Source organism: Danio aesculapii, chromosome 3 (genome assembly GCF_903798145.1).
Source record: "Danio aesculapii chromosome 3, fDanAes4.1, whole genome shotgun sequence".
NCBI lineage: Eukaryota > Metazoa > Chordata > Actinopteri > Cypriniformes > Danionidae > Danio > Danio aesculapii.
The window spans coordinates 58,788,462-58,802,790 of NC_079437.1; the positions used below are offsets into that span (position 1 = coordinate 58,788,462).

A 14,329-nucleotide genomic window follows, 5' to 3' on the forward strand; every position below is an offset into this window, starting at 1 on the left:
GGATCTAGGGGAAAAAAACTAATATTTACAATTCTAAACAGCTAGTGCATCTTTCAGTAACTAATATCTGAAAGCAACTTAAGGCCACAAGTGCCACCTTAAGGAAGAAGACCACATTTTTGTCACAGTTATTAACCTACAGCACTGGTCACACGGAGGTACTTGCAACCCAGGCTCATTCTGAAAACGTACCTCTATATACATTTCTGGAGACCATCAAATGCATCCCAGGAGATATGTTTTTTGTAGGTTTTGTTTTCACGAATCCACGAGAGGCTGCTGTGTAAGGTTTTACAGATCTCAAATTTCTCTCACGAGTGCCATTCGCGGCTGCTCTTCTCTCGTAAATCCATCAGAGGCCGCTGTCGACTTACTGACTGACTGACTCACTGACCGATCCGCTGACCCACCCTCCCACTTCCCTAAACCCAACCAATAGTATTTTAAAAAGCACAGATTGACCCGCCCACCCACTTCCCTAAACCCAACCGACAAATTTAAAAAGCAATTCAGAAAAAGAAGAGCCATCGTCTGATTTTTACCACATTCTCACCCTGTTATTTACTTGTTTATTTTATTTTTTTGGCTTCTGTTTTTGTCTTACCCGCTGTTCTTCACCAAACTCAAACCCCATCATCATGGTCAACTCCTCTCTGCCTCTCAAGTCAACCGACGTACATGGTGAGCTAACTGGACAAAGCCGTCTATACAGAGGTAAGCGGTTAGCTGCTAAGCGCGAAAGGGAACGGCGACATACTGCCCTGTAGTGTTCATTTAAAGAATTAAATGCAACCATACGTACTTCTGGCTACATAATTCACGATCTCCAGAAATGTATATAGGGCTACGCTTTCAGAATGAGCCTATGTTGGGTACTTGGGTAAGTAATGTATAAGGTGGACATGGTTGTTTATTTACTTAATTTCAATCAACATCTTTGAAACTATATGAATGCATACAACATATTCCTTAGGTATTGTGGCTTGTCATCATTTATAGTCTGCATGTTTTACATTCAGGATAATTTGAGAACATGAAGAGCAATTCATCAAATGCTGTTTGAAAAAAAAATGTTGTTATACCAGCAAATTAGTTCATTTTTAAAGATAAAACACTCACAGTTTAATAAAAGAGAAGACCTGGATCAAGGTTGCTCTTCACTGACACATTGGCCTACACACATATTCACTCTTGTTTGTTCACTCATGTTCATCAGCCAGTGACCCTGCTGGAACTGATCAGTACGAATTAAATAAACTGAACACATAAACTGAACTAGCAATTGTCAGGACTTGCAGGAATTGAGGAGTAATGTACAGGAATTTTGTAACTGGTGTCATCTGTTAAAGCTTGTTTTTGAACATGCTGAAAGTTAAGTGATGTGTATTAATGTGTGCTGACTGTTTTCATCTGTTTACATTGGCCATGTGTCTGTTTTTATTGAATGAACATGTTTAGGCCTAATCCTAATTATATTTTATAAGCCTACCGCTACATCCACACCTTACCTTTGACCATTGAAGTGAGTGTGAAGAGGGTGGATGTGATTTTGCCAAGTAGGATGCGAAACTATTGTAGATTAACATCAATGTTGATCCTGATACCTCAATTCTGTTCGAACATGTAATCCATACCCCTAAACTTGACCTCAACTGTTAATTAGGGTTGTCACAATGCTGGAATTCGATACCAATCAGTAGTGAGGTTCTTCAAGACGAAGATAGTTGCGATCTCGATTTGTAATACTGCGCTCACGACCTTTGTTAATGAAATAACGCCATAGGTAGTTGGTAGATCTACGCAAAAAAAGGCCTGCTGCCACAGCTGGAAAAAGTCCTAGAGGAAACACTGCATAGTATATGTATTCATTCTGGTACTTTTACCAAAAAGCGACATATCAACCATTTGGTAGAGGCTGATAATTTACAAATTATTATGTGTTGAAAGAAAGGGCATTGAGTGTGTTAACTAGCAACATTAGAAGTTAAGAAATGAAATCTAAAATGTTTTTTTCTCGGTGGGACAGTTAAAGGGTTAAAGTGTCGTTTTATAATTTCTGTTCTCCATTTATCTTAAAAAAATGTAATGTTTATTGTCTCCACTTTATCATTAAACGAAATAACGAATACATTCTGTCGCTAGCTCACTTGTCACACAATATGTCGTCTGTGGTTGTCAATCCAGAGAGTACAAACACAGTATTGCTTAACAGATAACTCACTCGCACAGTTATTTTGTGCTGTATTTGGACTTGAAACTGTTCATTTTCAGTCTCTGTTATGACTGGTGGATCATGTTGCAACAAGCACAACATTTTATGTTGATATCAATGGATGTAACCACATGAAAACAATTATACAGCACCTCCGGTATAATATTAAAGCTTATTCCCTGCCACTACTGTAGGTATCAGAATATAAAATATGTTGTAGAATATTTTGCAGTGTTACTATAAGGGACTCTCGTTAGCAACATTTAATTATAAAAAAACCCAAAATGTTTCTGTGAACATCAAGACTATGATTGTATGTAGTGATTCTTATTCATGCCCATTTTTTACGTTGGTGACTCTCCTTGTTTGTTTGGGCAGCCATGTTGTGTAACTTGTAATTGTAAGGTGGGTCTGAAAAATCTGTCTGGCACTTTCCCTTAACCCGACGCCACCAACCAAGAGAGAATCGAGACAAGTTAAAGGGAGTGGAAAAGGAAGGGCTAAGGGTTTGAAATGGGATTGTGCCTTAATCTGTATTTTTTTGGGTCTTGGAAAGTCTAACAACTGATATATTGTAATTTGGTGACCATCTGCATTCTTTATCAGTTTGTTTTTGCTGATTGAAGGTATGAGACAAGTGTTTGCTGATTTGTGAACAGTCCAAGTTCTGCTGTGTCCTTCAGTCCAGCGTGAATTTGTCAAAACTAAAATTATAGATTTTATCCAAAAGTCATACATTTTCAAACAACTATCCCTGTATAAACCCAGCAGGCACACAACATCAAAAGACATTAATATTAGGTTAGATTTAGGTCATGACGTCATGTGACCAAAATTCAATGTCTAGCCAGCGTCTAAGAACAACATTATTTTGATGTCAAATTACATTGATATTTGGTTGATTTTAGGTTGTGTTGGAAAGCGACGAAAATCCTACGTCTGAAAGATGTCACAGTGGTAACGTCCACATGATTAGATGTTGATAATTGGTTGATTTTAGGTTGGACATTGATGTCGGCCTGACATTGGGTTCTGACGTCAACCTGATTTTCATTTACAAACAAAATCCAAGGTCCCCACGACGTTGGGGTACAACGTCAAACTGACGTCATGTTGATGTCTTGTGCCCGCAGGGAACTTTTTCTCTGAGATCAGGTTAGAAATCCTGCATGGCAGGCAAAAATTCTACCCCTGAAAGTATTAGGGATTTTCTATTTGATGAATTAATATTAAGGCAGCACGGTGGCGCAGTGGGTAGCACAATCCCCTCACAGCAAGAAGGTCGCTGGTTCGAGCCCCGGCTGGGTCAGTTGGCGTTTCTGTGTGAAGTTTGCATGTTCTCCCCATGTTTGCGTGTATTTTCTCCGGGTGCTCCGGTTTCCCCCACAAGTCCAAAGACATGTGGTATATGTTGGATAAGTTGGCGGTTCATTCCTCCGTGGTGACCCCAGATTAATAAAGGGATTGAATGAATTAGTATTATTAGGCCAACACAGGCTCATTGTGGATGCATACCTCGGTCTACATTTCTGGTAAACCACAAATATGTACCTGGGGCTACGCATGGCTGCATTTTGTGTGGGAAATGAACAATATGGGGCAATATGAAGCCACAGACCGCTTCTGTTGCTTTTGCCTGCTTACCTTTATATGGGCGACTTATCCAGTGTTATTAGTTTGCCCAGTAGCTCACCAGGTACTGATGGACTTGAGTCCGGTGAAGAACGTTTATTGCACAGTTTAGCTCCAACTTGCTTCAACACACCTGCCTGGAAGTTTCTAGTATTCCTAAGAGCTCGATTAGCTGGTTCAGGTGTGTTTAATTGGGTTGGAACTAAAATATGCAGAACACCGGCCCTCCATGATCGCGTTTGGACACCCCTGGATTTGGCTATTCATTAAAAACGTATCCTTAACCTGCTTAACCTATAACTTAACCTGCCAAAAGTTCTCTTATCACGTATTGTGATATTTTAATAGGAGTTCAGTTGACTTATGGATCTTATAGACACAAACAAGAGGCCCAGAAGCAGAAGAGTCCATGAGAAACAGTGTTGTGAGCTGATCCTGTTTAAACGAGCCTTTTGAGCATCAACGGGCACTTTGAACTCTTGTTTTTTAAGGTATCGTCCCTGTTTTAGTGACCACAATGAGCACATATATCTGTCGTGATCATCTTGTTGGTCTATAACACTTGTGATGTTGAAGGTTCCATCTGGGTTTTTCAGGATTGAGAGTGTAGCGATGGAAGTCACATTCCTGTCATGTTGAAACCAGTGTATTGTGCCCTCTGGGTACAGACCTGTAAAGCTACACTTCAGTTGCTGAGGTCCAGGCATCTCGTAGGAGAAGTCTCCAGTGCAATGCTCTGTGTAAATACATGTACAACAACTGATTAATATTCTTTCAGATCTATTTATTTCTGCATTTAAAACAAATCATGCAATTAAATGTGTGAAAACATTAAATTAGCTCGTTAAAGGAACAGTTCACCAAAAAATATTAATTAACAGACCCTCAGGCCATTAAAGATATAGGGTACTTGTTTTCATCAGTACAAAGATTGAAGATGTAAGCATAACTTGTCATAAATCTGTCATAAACATGATCGTCACAAGGCCCTCATAATTGTGTCATGAATATTTTTCTGATCAAGTTTTCAGTGGAACAAGCTGTGTATGTCATTAAAATGGCTCATTAAAAGTGCCATTACTCTGTCAATTAATTTTTAAGAGCGTCATTAATAGTTAATTACATTTTAATGACTAATTAAGCTTGTACCACTGTACAATATTAATGACGCTGTTATACACTACATGATATGTTTATGACAGATTTATGACAAGTTTTGTTGTCTTGGTAAAGTCAAGTTGTGATGACAAAGACAAAGACAGTGATGTGTTGTATTTATTTATGTCAAGTTGTCATAACAAACGATAAAAATGTCATAACTGTGCTAATGACACTTAATGACAGTTGTTATAAGCATGCATAAAATTCACATTCATGCTTCTTGTAGGCTAAGTACAACATTTGTTTCAACACTCTGAATGATTCATTCATTAACTGAACACTAATTTATTCATTAAAAACTGGGTTACACTTTACTTGAAGGGGTGTTCATAAGACTGTTATGAAACCTTTATAATCATGTCATGAATGTATCATTGTATCATCGGCTCAGTTATGACATTTTCAATGCAATGATGACATTGTTTCTGTCAAGTTGTCATAACAATCAAATACATCACGACTTGTTTTTGTCTGTGTCATGACAACTTGACAAGACTACAAAATGTGTCATAACTCTGTCATAAACATGATTGTCACGAAGCCATTATAAATATGTCATTAATATATTTTGACCTCAACTACAATAATAGAAGCTGAATTTGACATTAATATGTCATTAAATATTAATGACGCTCTTAAAAATGATTTGAAAGGGCAATAACACTTTTAATGAGACATTTTAATTACAAATACAGCTTGTTCCACTGAAAACCTGATCAGAAAAATATTCACGACACAATTATAGTGGCCTCACGACAGTCATGTTGATGACAGATTTATGACAAGTTACATTATCTTGATAATTTCAAGTTGTCATAACAAACGATAAAAATGTCATAACTGTGCTAATGACACCTAATGACAGTTGTTATAAGCATGCATAAAATTCATATTCATGGCATGTGTCATGTCATGATTATAAAGGTTTTGTGACAGTCTTATGAACACCCCTTCAAGTAGTCTAAAGAAATGTAATGTAAATCGAGACAATTGATTTCACGCAGCTTCTTGTAGGCTAAGTACAACATTTGTTTCAACACTCTGAGTGATTCATTCATTCATTAACTGAACACTAATTTATTCATTAAAAACTGGGTTACACTTTACTTGAAGGGGTGTTCATAAGACTGTTATGAAACCTTTATAATCATGTCATGAATGTATCATTGTGTCATCGGCTCAGTTATGACATTTTCAATGCAATGATGACATTGTTTCTGTCAAGTTGTCATAACAATCAAATACATCACGACTTGTTTTTGTCTGTGTCATGACAACTTGACAAGACTACAAAATGTGTCATAACTCTGTCATAAACATGATTGTCACGAAGCCATTATAAATATGTCATTAATATATTTTGACCTCAACTACAATAATAGAAGCTGAATTTGACATTAATATGTCATTAAATATTAATGACGCTCTTAAAAATGATTTGAAAGGGCAATAACACTTTTAATGAGACATTTTAATTACAAATACAGCTTGTTCCACTGAAAACCTGATCAGAAAAATATTCACGACACAATTATAGTGGCCTCACGACAGTCATGTTGATGACAGATTTATGACAAGTTACATTATCTTGATAATTTCAAGTTGTCATAACAAACGATAAAAATGTCATAACTGTGCTAATGACACCTAATGACAGTTGTTATAAGCATGCATAAAATTCATATTCATGGCATGTGTCATGTCATGATTATAAAGGTTTTGTGACAGTCTTATGAACACCCCTTCAAGTAGTCTAAAGAAATGTGATATAAATCGAGACAACTGATTTCACACAGCTTCTTGTAGGCTAAGTACAACATTTGTTTCAACACTCTGAGTGATTCATTCATTCATTAACTGAACACTAATTTATTCATTAAAAACTGGGTTACACTTTACTTGAAGGGGTGTTCATAAGACTGTTATGAAACCTTTATAATCATGTCATGAATGTATCATTGTGTCATCGGCTCAGTTATGACATTTTCAATGCAATGATGACATTGTTTCTGTCAAGTTGTCATAACAATCAAATACATCACGACCTGTTTTTGTCTTTGTCATGACAACTTGACAAGACTACAAAATGTGTCATAACTCTGTCATAAACATGATTGTCACGAAGCCATTATAAATATGTCATTAATATATTTTGACCTCAACTACAATAATAGAAGCTGAATTTGACATTAATATGTCATTAAATATTAATGACGCTCTTAAAAATGATTTGAAAGGGCAATAACACTTTTAATGAGACATTTTAATTACAAATACAGCTTGTTCCACTGAAAACCTGATCAGAAAAATATTCACGACACAATTATAGTGGCCTCACGACAGTCATGTTGATGACAGATTTATGACAAGTTACATTATCTTGATAATTTCAAGTTGTCATAACAAACGATAAAAATGTCATAACTGTGCTAATGACACCTAATGACAGTTGTTATAAGCATGCATAAAATTCACATTCATGGCATGTGTCATGTCATGATTATAAAGGTTTTGTGACAGTCTTATGAACACCCCTTCAAGTAGTCTAAAGAAATGTAATGTAAATCGAGACAATTGATTTCACGCAGCTTCTTGTAGGCTAAGTACAACATTTGTTTCAACACTCTGAGTGATTCATTCATTAACTGAACACTAATTTATTCATTAAAAACTGGGTTACGCTTTACTTGAAGGGGTGTTCATAAGACTGTTATGAAACCTTTATAATCATGTCATGAATGTATCATTGTGTCATCGGCTCAGTTATGACATTTTCAATGCAATGATGACATTGTTTCTGTCAAATTGTCATAACAATCAAATACATCACGACTTGTTTTTGTCTGTGTCATGACAACTTGACAAGACTACAAAATTTGTCATAACTCTGTCATAAACATGATTGTCACAAAGCCATTATAAATATGTCATTAATATATTTCGTCCTCAACTACAGTGATAGAAGCTGAATTTGTCATTAAAATGTCATTAAATATTAATGACGATCTTAAAGATGATTTATAAGGGTAATAACACTTTTAATGAGACATTTTAATTACAAATACAGCTTATTCCACTGAAAACCTGATCAGAAAAATATTCACGACACAATTATAGTGGCCTCATGACAGTCATGTTGATGACGGATTTATGACAAGTTACATCAACACAATCTCACGGCAATTCGTAACTTTTTGATTAGTGGCTAATTCGTATGAATTCGTACGATCTAATTCGTACGATTTAGTACGATTTGCTCATCCCCCAATGACGGTTGGGTTTAGGGGTGGGGTTAGGTGCCACGCCTCCTTTTTAAAATCGTACAATTTCGTACGAATAAACTTGTACGAATTCGTACGAATTAGCCACTAAACTGACAAAAACGTAAAATACTTACGTTTTCTCGTGAGATCAGGCTGGTTACATTATCTTGATAATGTCAAGTTGTCACGTCAAAGATAAAGACCGGTTGGGATGTATTTGCTTATGTCAAGTTGTTGAAACAAGTCAACTTTGCATTTTAAATATCATAACTGAGCAAATGACACTTAATAACAGTTTTCATAAGCATGCATAGACTCTCATTCACATGAACATCACGTTCAATTGTTACCGTAAAACACAAAATTTAGCTGTTAAATGCATGAATGAACTGACCTACTGACACGTTGATTTCCTTAAATCCGTGTGAGGAGTCTGCCATTACACAGCAAAAATATTGCCCCATTTGCGCTGGTGTAGAATGCAGGATGGTTAATGTTAGTGCTTCCCTTGTGTAGCTGCATTCATATCCTGGAGGGCTCTTGCTGGATTTGGGGTCGCATTTAAACTCGTTTTCTCCATGTTTGGTCCAGTATATTTGATCAATGTTCAGAGGCACAGATGAGCTGATGTTGCACTGTAAGACTGTCCTCTCATTGCAGTTGGTTTTCTGGGTTGGAAAAGCGCGAAGCTCCATCTCACCTGCATGTGTAACACAACAATGTTACTATGCATTAGGACAACTTAACATAGGATACAATTTTAAATAACCGTTTTCGGTAACACTACGTACTTGAAGGGGTGTTCATAAGACTGTCAAGCAACGTTTATAATCATGATATGACACATCATGAATGTGAATGAGAGTTTATGCATGCTTATGACAACTGTCATTAAGTGTTATTTGTTCAGTTATATCATTTTAAATACAAAGATTGTTTGTTACGACAACCTCACATAAGCAAATACATCACAATCTGTTTGTATATTTGTCATCACAACTTGACATTACCAAGACAACATAACTTGTCTGTAATAAACATGATTGCCATGAAGCATTATTATTGTGTCATGAATGTTTTTCTGATCACGTTGTCAGTTGAACAACTGTACTATACTTGAAAACTGTATTTGTCATTAAAATGTCTCGTTAAAAGTGTCATTACTCTGTCAAATCATTTTAATGACATTTTAATGACAAATTCAGCTTGATTCATTGTAGTTGAGGCAAAAATAAATTAATTAATTAAAAAAATAATAATACTATATATATATATTTATGTATGTGTATATATATATATATATATATATATATATATATATCTCTATTTATATATATATAAATATATATATATAAATAATAAAAATAATAATAATACTATATATATGTATGTATATATATATATACATACATATATATAGTATTATTATTATTTTTATTTATATATATATATATATATATATATATATATATATATATATATATATATATATATATATATATATATATATATATATATATATTTATATACACATACATATATATATAATTTTTTTGTCAGAATTATTCGCCCCCAACCCCCCCCCCATTTATTTTTTCCCCCAATTTCTGTTTGACGTAGAGCAGACTTTTTCAACACATTTCTAAACATAATAGTTTTAATAACTCATCTCTAATAACTGATTTATTTTATCTTTGTCATGATGACAGTAAATAATATTAGACTAGATATTCTTCAAGACACTTCTGTAGAGCTTAAAGTGACATTTAAAGGCTTAACTAGGTTAATTAGGTTAACTAGGCAGGTTAGGGTAATTAGGCAAGTTATTGTATAACGATGGTTTGTTCTGTAGACTATCGAAAAAATATATAGCTTAAAGGGGCTAATAATTTTCATCTTAAAAATGGCTTATAAAAAAATTAAAAACTGCTTTTATTCTAGCCTAAATAAAACAAAAAAGACTTTCTCCAGAAGAAAAAATATTATCAGACTGTGAAAATTTCCTTGCTCTGATAAATAATTAAGGTTTAACAACTTTATTAATCCCACCAGGTGCAATTAGATTAGGGTAATAGCATTTCATGATACAACGAACACATAAAGAGACAAATCACTTACAAACAGTGTTAAAAAAACCCAAATCCAAACAATCCAATCCCAATCCAGCATGCTTCATGTATAGCTTCATAAATAGTTTAAAAAAAAAAACCCTTGGAAAAACACATGTATTAGAAATGTACATTTAAAACTTGCTAAAGTGTAATGTTGTAAAGCCTTATTGCCTCAGGAACAAAGGTACATTTATATCTGTTGGAAGAGCATTTAATGCTTCTTAACATTCTTCCAGAAGGTTAACAGAACAAAAAAAGGCTTCAGAGGATGGGAGTCATCTCTTATCACACTTTGAGTTTTCCTTAATACTTGCTGTTCATGTAACTCCACTAGACTCCTCAGAGGTAAACCAATAATCTTGGAGCAAGTCTTGACTAAATTTTGAAGTCGATTTTTCTCTTTAACGGAAAAGGAAAAACGTAATAAACTCTCGATATAGGTGGTATAAAAAGCTCTCTGTATACGTTTTTTTTACACAGAAAGAGTTCAGTTTTCTAAAAACATACATTCTCTGATGCACTTTCGTAGCAACAGCTTCTGAATTCTGCTGGAACTTTAATGTGGTATCAAATATTGTACCAAGATACTTATATTCCTGTACCCTTTCAACTTGTTTTCCCTTAAAATACACTGGTTTCACTTCTAAGGCATTTCTTTTGTTAACAATTCTAATTGTTAACAATTCTGTCTCTTACCTTTGATGTTGCCTGAATTCAGGAGAAAGATTAAAAAAGCCATGACTAACATCTTTATTTCCCTCTTCATTTTCGTCTTCTTCTTCGAGAAGTTGCTGTATATGAGCGTAAGAATGTTTCATGAGTGTAAGAAGAAAGTGTTGGGCAAAGTCTCATGCTGCACCCCTCCTGACTCCAACCCTTCAACCATAAAAAGAGGAAACTTTTCCTGAAGCGAACGAGTAGTATCTTGCCCACTGAAAAGCACACTGTGGGTTTTGTTCACCCCCATTTCTTCAAGTTTAAAGTCAGTCTCCATAACACGAAACTACTAGTATAAAACGCGGATATAACTTTTTATTTCAGAAATCTGACTTTATATCACACAATTCTGACTTTATTTCTCAGAATTCTGACCTTATATTTTAAGCAACTGAGACTTTATTTCTCAGAATTGCGAGATATAAAGTCAGAATTTTGAGAAATAGTCACAATTGCATGATATAAAGTGAGAATTCTGAGATAAAAACTCTAAAAAAACTCTAAAAACTGAGATTTATGAGTTATGAAGTCAAAATTCTGACTGCAGTTCCAACTTTTTATCTCAGAATTCTGACTTCATGACTCGTAATTGTGAATTTTATCTCAATTCTTACTTTATATCACACAATTGCAAGTTTATTTCTCAAATTTTGACTTTATAGCATCAAATTGTGACTTTATTTCTCAATATTATATTAGTTATAAAGTCAGAATTCTGAATTAACTCTGTATTTTGACTTTTATTTATATCAAGCAAATTTGACATTTTATCTACAATTTCAGACTTGATTTCTTAAAATTGCGAGTTACTAAGTCAGAATTCTGACTTTATATCACATACAGTAACTGCAATCTTATTTCTCAGAATTGCGAGATATAAAGTCAGAATTTTGAGAAATAGTCACAATTGTATGATATAAAGTGAGAATTCTGAGATAAAAACTCTAAAAAAACTCTAAAAACTGAGATTTATGAGTTATGAAGTCAAAATTCTGACTTAAAAAAATTTGCAGTTCCAACTTTTTATCTCAGAATTCATATCTCAGACTCGTAATTGTGAATTTTATCTCAATTCTTACTTTATATAACAGTTTATTTCTCAATTTTGACTTTATAGCATAAAATTGTGACTTTATTTCTCAATATTATATTAGTTATAAAGTCAGAATTCTGAATTAACTCTGTATTTTGACTTTTATTTATATCAAGCAAATTTGACATTTTATCTACAATTTCAGACTTGATTTCTTAAAATTGCGAGTTACTAAGTCAGAATTCTGACTTTATATCACATAACTGCAATCTTATTTCTCTAAATTGCGAGATATAAAGTCAGAATTCTGACTTCATGACTCACAGTTGTGAATTTTTATCACAATTCTGACAATTCCAACTTTTTATCTTACAAATCTGACTTTATATCAAGCTAATGTGACTTCATTTCTCAGAATTTCTAACTTTATTCAAACTTTAACTTCACAATTCTAAGAGAAAGTCACAATTGCATGAATTCCAACATTTTATCACAGAATTCAGACTTTCTATCACGCTATTGTGATCTTATTTTTCAAATTGCAAGCTATATAGTCATAATTCTTATATGTAAATCTGACTTTTTATCTCAGAATTCCAGCTTTATATCTCACATTTGCTGCTTTAATTCTCAGAATTCTGACTTTATTTGATAAAAAACTTGCAATTCTGAGATTAAAAGTCCCTACAACCTGTTTAATTTGTTTTATTCAGTGGTGTGAATGTGATTCCATACCTAAAAGCCAGAGCTCTCAAGTTTAGAAAAATGTATGTAGTGAGAATTGTTTTTTGTAACCTTGCTAACTGTCATTTGTGAATGGGTGAGACTTGATAGCCCTGTAAATGTTGTTTGGATATTTTATACAGACCGTAAGTGCTGTATTGGCGAGCCTAGGCAAAGCTGCGCATAAAGCTGATGAGCCTTGATGGAATGTTTTGGCACTCGGTGGCTGCCTTCAGATCTTCATGAACTTTCGGCACAGCTAGACATTTCAGTACATCAATATATCTGTACACAGTCGATTTACTATATCCGAGTGATGTCATAATGCCCCAACGAAGCTTGAACTGTTGTGTCACAAAAAGTGGAAAGTACCCAAAAATTGTCTTCACTGTATAGAGGAGGAATTGTGAAACTCACAGTCTTTTGGCTCTTAGTCAAAAAGAAACACACAGCCCAACGCATACACAAGCTGGATACTATCTTAACCCTGCGGGAAAATACTTATATTACTGTCATAAAGTCATTGATCAACTAAACAGTAAGAGACAAAATACTTTAATGTTTTTGATTTCAGTGGTGTAGTCGGGGCTATACGCACGTACAGTATACTCTGTATGCTTACTTTTTTCCATGAGTTGTTTGGGTACTACGACTTTTGAGGATCAATGATTGCGTATACCCTCGGTATACTCACTTGTCTTGCTGATTAGGCTTAACCTGGAACCACAGACTTACATTGACAAGATTGACAAAGTATTTCTTTTTTCTTTCGTGGAAGTTAATAGTTACAGGTAGCTGATATTATGTATATATATATATATATATATAAGGAATGAATCAAAGAAACTGACTTTCATTGTTTCTTTGCGTACGTTCATTTGAAATTTGATGACCAACTAAACTTCTCTGACCACATTTCTAGAACTGCTCGATCTTGCAGATTCGCACTCTATAACATCAGAAAGGTCCGACCCTTCCTATCTGAACATGCAGCTCAACTCATTGTTCAAGCTCTTGTTCTCTCCAAACTGGATTATTGCAACTCTCTACTAGCCGGGCTTCCAGCTAACTCTATCAAACCTCTTCAGCTGCTTCAGAACGCAGCAGCACGAGTGGTCTTTGATGAACCCAAAAGAGCACATGTCACTCCGCTACTCACCCGTTTGCACTGGCTGCCAGTTGCTGCTCGCATCAAATTCAAAGCTCTGATGTTTGCTTACAAAGCGACCTCTGGCTTTGCTCCTTCTTATCTGCTCTCACTTCTACAGATTTATGTGCCCTCCAGAAACTTGCATTCTGTGAATGAACGTCACCTCGTGGTTCCATCCCTAAGAGGGAAGAAATCACTTTCCCGAACTCTCACATTCAATCTGCCCAGTTGGTGGAATGAACTCCCTAACTACATCAGAACAGCAGAGTCACTTGCTGTCTTCAAGAAACGACTAAAAACTCAACTATTTAGTCTCCACTTTCCTTC

The 14,329-nt window shown here is 34.8% G+C and overlaps 1 protein-coding gene across 1 annotated transcript; it reads right to left on the reverse strand.

Moving 5' to 3' along the window:
• Positions 1–454: 454 nt before the first annotated feature.
• Positions 455–11,249, reverse strand: LOC130221746 (uncharacterized). The gene is made up of 3 exons (XM_056454333.1): positions 11,076–11,249; positions 8,663–8,968; positions 455–4,580 (listed from the first exon to the last, which is right to left on the reverse strand). The coding sequence occupies exons 1-3, from the start codon at positions 11,143–11,145 to the stop codon at positions 4,186–4,188; spliced, it is 771 nt and encodes a 256-aa protein (XP_056310308.1). The 5' UTR covers positions 11,146–11,249; the 3' UTR covers positions 455–4,185.
• Positions 11,250–14,329: the final 3,080 nt, after the last annotated feature.